The sequence below is a fragment of the Aplidium turbinatum genome, chromosome 14 (assembly GCF_918807975.1).
Source record: "Aplidium turbinatum chromosome 14, kaAplTurb1.1, whole genome shotgun sequence".
NCBI classification, from domain to species: Eukaryota; Metazoa; Chordata; class Ascidiacea; order Aplousobranchia; family Polyclinidae; genus Aplidium; species Aplidium turbinatum.
Window position 1 is genome coordinate 6,816,220 of NC_137485.1, and position 10,719 is coordinate 6,826,938.

Below are 10,719 nucleotides of genomic sequence, written 5' to 3' on the forward strand. Positions count from 1 at the left end.
ATTTGTCTGAACCTTAAGAATTGTTTGGGTTGCTGGTAATAAAGAATTTGTTGTATTTCTACATAATTTTCTGTTTTAGAACCAATTTTTTTGCTTTAAACTATTTTTAGTTTAATTTGTAAAAAGATTGTTTGTAATTGTTAATAGTTTGATATTGTGTGCATATTTCATTGGACATACTGAAATGGCTGCTAAATTGGAAAGTACAGATCCTGTTGTTAAGACTGTTGTATCAGATGAAGCTCTAGAAAAAAATAAAAGTTCTGAAGAAGAAAAATTGACAGTGACATCTGAAGATGACATGTGTGATTCTGAATGTGAATTGTCGGATGCTATCGAAGTGTCTGATTCTGAAGATTATGTTCCACCTGACACACAGAGCGACGAAACTGAATCAAGTGGTGATGAAGAAGTTGGAGTTCAATCTGCAGAGATTTTAAACAGCGGAGAATGCAAGCTTTACAAATTGAAATTTGATGAAGTAGAAGCAAAGCGAAAAGAACGTCTTCAAAAAATGGCTGAACTCGATTCTGATAGTGATGAAGAGGCCAACAAGGAAAATATATCAGAAGGTGAAGATGCATCACAAGGTGATGGCAATAAATCATATTCCAATTACAGGGCAATGTTGGATGAGGATATGGAAGGATATGCCTCTGAAAGTGATGACGATTTTAATCCTTTGAGCTGTGAAGAAACACTCACAGATGAAGAGTACAAAGAAGGGGAAGAACATGATACAGAGAGTGAGCCAGAAGTTGAGGATTTGAATGAAAAGCATAAAAAAACTGGGGAAACTCTAAAGTGTATTCGCATGATTGAAAAGTTAAACATTCCACCGATGGACAGATCTCCTTCTAAAAGTAATGATGACCAGTCTTCTATGGAATGTTCTTAAATGTCAATTATTTACTAAAAGTCTGTCATTGTTTAGGTCTGAAAGTATTAAGTCATGTTCATTCTTACAATATTTTTCACTTCAAGATCATGGCTAAAAATAAAAGATCAGTATCTTTTGCTAATGCTTGGACGCAACTAAGCATGTTTGATGTTTTCGTTATTATAGTTTTTGTATTTTGTTGCAATGGGAAATTGTGTTGAGTTTTTTCATCCCTGATTTCACTTTTTCGTTTTTCAAGAAAATAGTCTAATTGGTATCAGTCACTACACTTATCATCCAGCAAATCAATATTCTGTACACTGATTCAACCGACATTGACTAACCGTCTATATACGTTAAATCAATGTAAAAAATGACTTATTTGTTTGGGTACGATCTAGTTAACTTTTGGCTTAGTTTGTGTTGTTAATGCAATATTTAAACTCAATGTTTTTTGTGTCATAAGCTTTTGAAAAGTTTGTGTTCAATGCCAATTACAGAAAACTGTCTCATATACGTCGTGAGTAGTGGCTGACTGCAATGTGCAGTTCGTCGAGTGTTTCAGCAATGTGTCTATAATACTCTATGGAGGATAGAAAGCAGCGTATATATTATGAATATGTTACGAAAGTGAGCAGTTTTCCTTCCTGTTAAGAAATCAATCCTTCCCGAAAATGAAGCAAAATACTGTACATAAATAATTAAATCAGTTAATTTTATTACCAAACAGCAAAGCAACCTTCCTGTTTTTCGAGGCATCCAACCAGCTGAGCTAGTGCGGCGAGAAGCTATGTCTCCCGCCGCACTATGAAGTCCAACCACTTGCTCCACTCCAGTCTGTGAGAGAGCAACTCCGGCTACTGAAATCGAGACACTCATTTGCGTAGGCCGCGCAACTCTTGGTGGAAACTGCTGAAGAGTAATCCATCAGTGCGGCTACCTTAGCGGATCACCGATGGAGCTCGGAGTGGAAGAACTTCTTAAGACTCCACCTCCGACAAGCCAGCAGTTGTAAGCTAGCAACATTTCAGTATGCGGCTGAAGTTGGCAAATGGTGAAACTGATCAAGCCGAAATGTAGCATATCACAAGTTACCAAATGCTGTTAGTAGCGATGACCAAGCAAGTCCGATGTTAGGTGAAAATTTCATTTGCTGACTTGGACAGTGTAGCTAAAATGTAGGCCGAGTTGTCAAATGATTTAACGACCTCTGACACCGGCCTCAAACCGATCGGAATGTTTTTGCCAAGGAGGGCGTGGATGCTGCTCCACCGCTTGCGCTCTGGCGTTAGAGTATGCCGCTCTAACATGCACAAATGAGGATTGCTCCAACTTGAGTGTGGCAAGAAGGAGCAAACCGCGCCAAATGGTGTACGTCAACTGGATGACGAATTAATTCAGTAGCTGCTTGACATCTAGACCGAGTCGCCGCCACTGTTCAAGGGTGGTAAAATGCATGGCTCTTTCACCCTTAGCGTGGCGAATAAGAAAAAAGCAAAAATAATACAGCACTTGCCTAAACAAAGCCGAATTTAAAACAATGCAGAAGTGACAGAACGCCAACGTTAGAGCGTGCTCAAGCCAAAATTATATAGCCTACCGCATGGCCACCTAAAGATACGGCCTGATTTGTCACATTTTGCAGAAATTTCCAGGTTTTTCTAACTTTGGGCGAACGTTTAAATAAAATTTTCTTAAAATTAGATTTTTACGCTTTCTTTATTCTTTTCCCCAGATGACACAATAGGTTTTAACATCCTCACATGTTGAAAAACAAAGAAATTTTGATTTTGTGAATTTTAGTCAGACTGTTAATTTTCAATAACAGTCTGATTTTGCGTTTTTCAACTTACTTTTTCTCATTTGCTACTGCTTCCCCAAGGCAACAAAAAAGTTTTTTGTCATTAGGAAACCGCAAAAAGTAAAAACATCTCAAAAAATGTCAGTCAAGCAGTAGCTGTAATCAAAATGTGCCAAATTAGGGCGCATCTCCAGGTGGCCATGCCTACCGGCAGTAGCGTAGCCAGGAATTTTGAAAGGGGGGGGGTTTAACCACCCAGCGGCGGGGGGTCTGGGGGGCCTCCCCCAGAAAATGTTGAAAAATTATTTTGAATTTGGTGCATTCTGAGAGCATTTTCAACAAAAATGTGGGTACGAATATTCCTGTAAAATGGTGCTGTCTGATAGCATAGCAAAAGGATAAGATCATGTTTTCTTCGGCATTTTTCCGAAATAAAGCTAAGTCTCTATGTTTTCTTGTTGCTAATTCCTGGCTGAGATGTTTGAATGTTTGGTATTGGCAAAACTCGCTCTTTTAATGCAATTTTGTTTAAAATTAGGCAATTTTTTTTTAGACTGAAAGCATCATTCTCAATATCGTGACGTCACACGCGTGCTAAAGGGGGGGGGTTGTAACCCCCAAAACCCCCCCCCCCCCCCCTTGGCTACGCCACTGCCTACCGGCATAAACTTTAAGGATTTGGCACTTTCACAATATCTTAAGTAAAAAATTTATTCGTCTCAAGTAAATAAGATATTATTTGCCTGGGGCTAAATGTGTTTCGTTACAGTTTGCAAAACAGGTCTTTTTTACATTGGTTTATCGTATGCAATCGTTAAATCAATGTAAAGATAAATAGCTGGATGGGATTGATACTAGTGGAAACGAAGTTTCTCATGTGCGCCTCATTAAGAACTCGCAATTGTTCATTCAGCTGTGTGGTGCAAGATGTAAACCCAAAGGATAATGTACAGACGTCTGGCCTACGAGACAAAGTAACCCGCTCAAAACCAGGTTTAAAGATGGTTTTCACAGACGCCTTGTTTGTCAGAAAAAAGGCTATATTTATTTATGTATTTCTTTTGCTTGTCACATGTGCTTTGTTTATGTTAGGCATTCAATTTGGCACACTCACAAGTGGTGCAAAAGTAAATTACGTCACCGATGACTTAGCTGAAAGGAAAATATATACAGAGGTACTCGAACTTCGACAAAACAAGCAGATGTTGATAAGTCACAAAACACCCAATTTGCAGCGGAAATGGAAAAACAATACAAAGAAGGTAGGCCTACGATATGAAAAACAAGATTTTAGCGTAATACCTTGCAGACAGCAGAGATAAAATAGCCTAACTGCTCATAGAAGCGTGCGCTAAATAATATTTGGAAAATTGGCAATTGCCCCTTCCCCCCGAAATTTTTTTTGTAACTAATATGCACCGACTAACAGACTTTAAAGCTTGGCTATTGGCCAATAGATATTGACATGCTGTCACTTACATTTTTTTATCTGAAATGACAAAATTATCATTTCTGTCATGTGGCAATTGACTAGCAGGTCGTTTCGTTTTCTCCCGGTCAGTAGGCTATAGGAACTTGTGCCACTTTTGCAGTGTATGTAGCCTACAATTTGTGGCCTATTTTGACCATGTAGGCTAATGTTCTTGACAAACAAACCATATTGATTGCCTTAGTGTCAGGTCTCGCTATGATGCAAATAAACAGAACAGCAATCCCAAGCGAACAAGTAGCCTGCAACTCAAAACTAATGTAAACATTGGATAAATAGCCTCCTTTTGCTGTGTTTTTGCGAAAGATATTTATTGACAAACTGAAGTCTGTGAATCCTACCATTAAGGCATTTAAAATAAACTAACCGTTAGCCTACCGTACTTATTCTTTCAGTTGTTTTGGATCTATACAGAAATGACCTATCAGAGGCTTTATCAGTCCAAGGATAAGATTCAAAACCAGCCACTCCAGGCAGCCAGCCAAATATTGCATAGATAAAATATGCTACTCAAGCCAAGCAGTTTTGTTGATATAATTGAGTAGATGTAGCTTGTAATATTTCAGATCAACATCCTGATTTGGTATGATCCATACGGTCAGCGTGCAAGAAAAAGGGAAGTAATTCCTGAAGAATGTGGAAGCTGCCAAATTACATACAATTTAGTCAAGGTTTGACCAAACGTAGGCTAATTAATAAACAATGGCGCCCGATAGGCTACATACAAACCATGTTATGATAAAAGGTAAAGGTGAGTTCCGTGCTTCATTCAAGCATCCGGGGGTGAGAAGATAATGTTCTCACTGTACTAAGCTTTCGGAACTAATGAGAGTAAGGTGGGCAGTTCCTTTCTCTCGCCCGCCTTTCCTTCTGCAACTACGCCCACCCAATTTATTAGGAAGAGAGCGGTGTTTTTCAACAACCAGCTTAAGCCGGAAGTCGAACCAGGATTGCATGATTGAAAGGCGAACGCTGCGCCATCCCATTCCACCTTGTTGTGGTACCGTAAGCGAATATTGGCCTACAGTAGCTGCCAACCATACAATTAGTAGTCTACAGCGGTGATATGGCGTAGTTTTGATAATGTGCTCGCTTTCATAGGCCCAGTTGCTATAAGAAAGGCGGCCGAGAGAACAAATCGCCCAGCCTACTCTTGTTTTTACAAAACCTTACCTTCTTGTTCTCCAAGATTTAGTATCTAAATATGGGACCATTAAAAAATTATAACTGTGCTTTTTTGAATTTTTTATTTGTACAGTAGACTGCGGTCATTGGCTTAGCTTAGGTCTATATCTGTTTGTAAGTTAAGCGGCCGTGAGTTAGTAGCCTAATATTTATTTCAGCGATTAACTGGACTATATAGTTTATGTTCTAAGCCGCATGAATAAGAACATATTCAGAACAAAAGGATAATAATAAAAAGTGGAAAATTGACCATAACCTGATTGTGGGTTGCTATGTAAATTCTAGTTTAGACTAATAGGCCACGTTAATTTCCCCATTCAGTTGTAAAATCACTTTACCTCTTCAACAGATAAATCAACCAGAAACAAAAGCCGTTGTATTTCATTTCAAGGAGCTTGTTCTCAAGACAATGCCAAGGACAAGGTAAATGGCACAGGAATTAACTGCTGTAGCCGGCTGCATAGCCGGGTGGTGAGAACGAGAAGACGTGGGTTCGACACCGCTTCAGAGCACGCGGCTATGTCTCGGCAGAAGACACTGGCAAGCTAACATCAAAGGAGCAGCTGACTCGAAGACTATATGTCACTTCGCTGCTTCCTGTCGTCTGTTGTATCGCACCTGTGATCGCAGTGTTATGTATGTTATCGCAATGGGCGCAAATAAAAGCATTATTATTAGGGCAACCAATTTTTTGACCTAAAAACTTAAAATTTTGACTTTATAATTTACAAATTTTGACTTAATTTTGACCAATAACTTTCTTCGTTTGCAACTCAAACGTGAAATTAAAAAATCAAACCGTTAGGTAAGGATAGCTTCTTTTCTATTGAAATATGAAAAAAATGTGGAAGACTCAACGACACCACAGCTAACGAACAGGTATAATGAAAGTCACTCAAAAAACTGCAAAGGATAAATATGGAGTGTCTAAATATCCCGAAATTACTGAGGGGGTTCTGCAGTATTATACTTCAACATCGTAATGTTTCACATTATCGCCTTTGAAGTTTCTGTCTCTCGCCAAATTTTTTCCTAAAATAGGGAAGCTTCTCTCAACTGATACAGAAGTTGCTTGGGAGTTTCTCAGCCAGCTATAAAAATGTGGTGAAATATCATCTCGTCCCATTTTCACTATGCACTTGATGCCACTCCTTAAGATTCTTGCTTGAATATATTTTCCAATTTGGCAGCCATCAACACCAAAGTTAAGAAACCTCATTTTCTGGTAAGCTTCTTGAATGGTGTAACGGCTGTTTTCCATCTTCTGAATTATATCAAACAGTGCACAGTACTGCTCCTCTATTTCTACAAGGCTAGGTGAGTAGCTAAATTGAGTGCTTTTACAGCATCTTGAGCACGCCGCAGCAAGACACCACCAATCCACCATCATGGAAGCCTTCCACAATATTTCTTACTTTTGATAGACTTCTTGAATAATAGAAAGCAGCTTTCAACCAAAAGCCCATCTAGTTACATTTGGCTGTGGAGTGTGGAGGTTGGCCAATGGAAGTTAAACTAGCTCTTCTTGACCTGTTATTAATGGTCACTGCTTTAACCCTGGCAACCAACTCATCAACAGCAGGGTAGCTGGCTAATATTCAATCCTCAGTAGTGTGCGAAACAAGATTATTACCTCAGAAATTGCAACAAATCGATTATTACGTCAGAATAGCAACAGAAATTGCAACAAAAAATCGGTATCTGTGTAGATTTAATAAAATATCAATAGAGAGAAGAAAAACTACGTTAAAAGAAAATTTTGACCTAACCATGAATTTTGACTTATTTTTTACTTAATAACTTTGAAACCTCTATTCGTGTCAGCCTGAAATTTAGTTTGTGGACGTTTTATAAACTTTGAACAAGGCAGAAAAATTTTGACTTTATTGACTTTTGGTTGCCCTAATTATTATCATCATCGAGGTTGAAAGTGACATTGTTTTGATCAGAATTGCAATACCGACTTATTTGATTACATAACTATTACAACCTACTCCTAGTATAAGCTAGTTTTTATCACATATTAGGTTACTTTTATCATTTGCAGGTGGACAGATCAATTCTATGTGTGGTGGTCAGAAGAATCCACAAAAGCTATGAAAGAGGCTGGAATTACTTTGGATGACTATGACAATGTATTTAATTTGACTATGACGTACAGGTAAGCCATACAATGATGTACAACCAAGTCTGACGTGTTTCACAATGGATCTGATCTTTTGTGTAGTCTGGTGATCAGGGCCGTTGAGAGGGTAAGTCTATGGCCCGATGCCAGTGAAATAGGCCTACTCGAGTCTCAAATCAAAACACTTTTAAGAAAACCATAATGTATCAAAAGAATATGCGGTGGTTTCTTCAAGTTTATGGGCCGCTTGGAGCCTACCTCCTATATCCTGCTGTCAACGTTACGGCTGGTGGTTGCCAATGGTGCGTGAAGTTGTAACGTAACGTGAATGAAGTTAATAACGGGTCATGCAACATCTAAATTGTTGAAAGATGATCAGAATATCACGTGCTGTCACATGACTGAAATCAGCTGATTCACGTATACGTTATGCATGATTGCGTTATTATTTTTTTTGAAGAGTGGGTTACGTTAAAGTGCCAACCGTTATGTTGGCTGTACGGTATCTGAGGTCTGAGGATTTTAAACTAGCTGATTTATCGGTTCTTAGCTTTAATCTAAGTCCGCCCCGATAGCTCAATTGGTTAGCGAGTGACTTCTGGAAAAAAAAAATTCTGGAACGAAGAATTAAGCTTCAAGATCAAGCGGCGCTGGTTCGACTCTCGAGGTGTGCGCTTGAGCAACGCACGTTAAGGACTGTTCTCCATTCAGCGGCATCTAATGGATGGAATAATTCCCCTGCAACAACAACAATCGGAAACTTCACTCTGTCAATCTCGGTGAGCGGGCCTGCGTCCAGATAAAGATTCAATCAATCTTTTAACCTTTTTTAAGAATATTTTTAAAAGTCTTTTTTGTCACTTCGTTTCATGGCGGTCAACCGAATGCGCTCACAGTTCGTGCCATCGTTCCAGCCGGTGTAAACCTGGACTTGGAGGCACTAATTTCTCTGCATTTTCTCTGTAGCCTAATGCCAAACTCTTGGTCACATGGTAGACAACAATGACCGCGTATGGGCATTGGGCAAACGGTGAGCTATGGAGCTCAATACCAAAGAATACAGATGTTGTGCCGTTATAGTTTTGGTCACGATACCCATCGGTAGGCTACATGCGTGCAAATTCGGTGCATTAGCATCCAGGTGGTTCGAATAATGTAGTCGTAAAGGCAGCTCGCCAGCTCATTTGCACTTCTTCCAGCTTCTGTATCAGGCCATGTCAGTAGCGTTGATAGAGGGTTCAAGGGGTACTTTTGGACCTAGGCCGTGCTGGATAATGCTTCTCAAGTAACAAGGCATACATTCGGAGAACATTGATATCACCCTTTATTCCCCTAACCACCATAGTGAGACACCCGGTGTGAAAGACTGGTCGGCTGCTCTAGTATGACCATCAATTTTCGGCTTGATGTCATCATCTTTTGAAACCTGTTTGCTTCTTTGCTCTTTTGGTGTGGTTCCTTGCGCTGTCAAGTGTCAATTGAGCTATAGCCTACGCTTGATTGTTTAACTGAGTGAGTACAACAAGGGCCAAAATGCTGGAGTTGGGCTCTTCTTAAAATCAATGGAAACATTGAGGGGATATTTAGACTTGAAACATTTGGTCGACTTTAAGATATGATTTAGAAGACACTGAAAGGAATCGGAAAAACACAAAAAGCGCATTTTCAAAAATAAAAGTGAAATTGGGCCCTTTTTGAATTCACGTATTCGATTAGGCCTACGCTGAATTGTCTGTAATACAATGAGCCGAGAGCAACGTAGGCTTCATACTTGCGACAGATAGAGCGCTATCAAAAACACAGTCGTAGGCTATCAGTTTGTTTTCATTTCTGACCATCACTCGGAAAAATAATAGACTACCCGTAGGCTATAACATGCTAAACATAGCAGAGGTCTAGAAAAGGGTAAGTTATATGGTAGGCTATTATATTATGTGTTTTTGTTTTTTTCAGGAGAGATTCGGACATCTACGCTCCTTACGGGACTGCAACGAAATCTCATGAACTTTCTAATCGATACCATCACTTTGACACTATCAACGACATTCTAAAAATGAAAACAAAGGCAGCGATTTGGATTGTATCGAACTGCGGAAAATATGGAGACGTTCATGAAAGAATGACGCTGGCAAATAATGTGGTGAAAAACGGAATAGAAGTGGATCGCTATGGTGATTGTTTTGGGCGACATGTGGCTAAAGAGGATGTAGAAGGATTAGTAAAACAATACAAGTTTTATTTTGCTTTTGAAAACAGTCAACATTGCAAAGACTACATCACTGAAAAGTTTTTTAGAAATTCACTTAATTTCGGAGCAGTGCCGGTCGTGTTTGGCGCTAAACAATCCGATTATATAGCAGTTGCCCCTCCAAATTCTTATATTTATGCGAAAGATTTTAGCGAACAGGAGCTAGCTAAATATTTAATACACTTAAATGAAAACGATGATGAATATGCCCAGTATCATATGTGGCGGTTTATGGTAAAAGAGAAAATGCCATTATTTGAAAGGAAAACGAAATGGTGTCAACTATGCCAACTACTGAGCAAACACGAAGAAAACACGAGTTTGCTTGGCATAAATGAAGATTACAAACACTTTGAAAACAGGCCAAAAGTTGTTCATTCTTTGGTAAACTGGGTTTATGGAATGGAAAATATCGAGTGTTTAAATTACTCTTCAAAATTGTTGTGAAGTCATATAACCTATCTGCAGCCAGTGGTGTAGGCTAACGAAGATTTTGTAACAGGGAAGGGGCATTTGCTATGCATTTTTTGACAATTAGGATCACTTTAAATATGGTACAGCCTGCCCAAGTTTAACCTATCGGTTATATAAACTCTCACTGTCTTTGCTAATGTCATTGTTTTTATGGTTAACATACTAAATGTTTATAAGAATAGACGATACATGAATAACCAAATCAAGTGGCTTGCTAATTCTTGCTACACTCGACTGCCAAGGAACACACTCTGCTGCAAGTTAAATTACTGACAGGTTTTAACAAAATTTTGAAAAGGGGAATGGGATGGCCAAATGGCTCTCCCTTGTGTACGCCACTGCGTACAACCCTTTGTAAAGTAATAGAAGAGTAGATCCCTACACAGTAGCCTACAAGTTCCAGGAGGCCCTTGGTCGAGTGCTCCTCTTAAAAATCAAGAAAATTTTTCTCCGTTTTTGCGAAGTTTTCTCACTCGCTTTGCTTGCTCATTGCTGTTTCATTTACCCAATTGATGGC

At 39.1% G+C, this 10,719-nt stretch overlaps 2 protein-coding genes across 2 annotated transcripts; both read left to right on the plus strand.

Moving 5' to 3' along the window:
• Positions 1 to 83: 83 nt before the first annotated feature.
• LOC145783404 (uncharacterized) lies at positions 84 to 1,394 on the plus strand. The gene has a single exon (XM_082595267.1). It carries the CDS (start codon positions 185 to 187, stop codon positions 896 to 898), a length of 714 nt encoding a protein of 237 aa, XP_082451393.1. The 5' UTR covers positions 84 to 184; the 3' UTR covers positions 899 to 1,394.
• A 2,215-nt stretch (positions 1,395 to 3,609) lies between these two features.
• LOC145782793 (4-galactosyl-N-acetylglucosaminide 3-alpha-L-fucosyltransferase 9-like) lies at positions 3,610 to 10,473 on the plus strand. The gene is made up of 5 exons (XM_082594558.1): positions 3,610 to 3,943; positions 4,737 to 4,841; positions 5,705 to 5,778; positions 7,403 to 7,516; positions 9,434 to 10,473. Exons 1-5 carry the CDS (start codon positions 3,683 to 3,685, stop codon positions 10,173 to 10,175), a joined length of 1,296 nt encoding a protein of 431 aa, XP_082450684.1. The 5' UTR covers positions 3,610 to 3,682; the 3' UTR covers positions 10,176 to 10,473.
• The last annotated feature ends 246 nt before the right edge of the window (positions 10,474 to 10,719 follow it).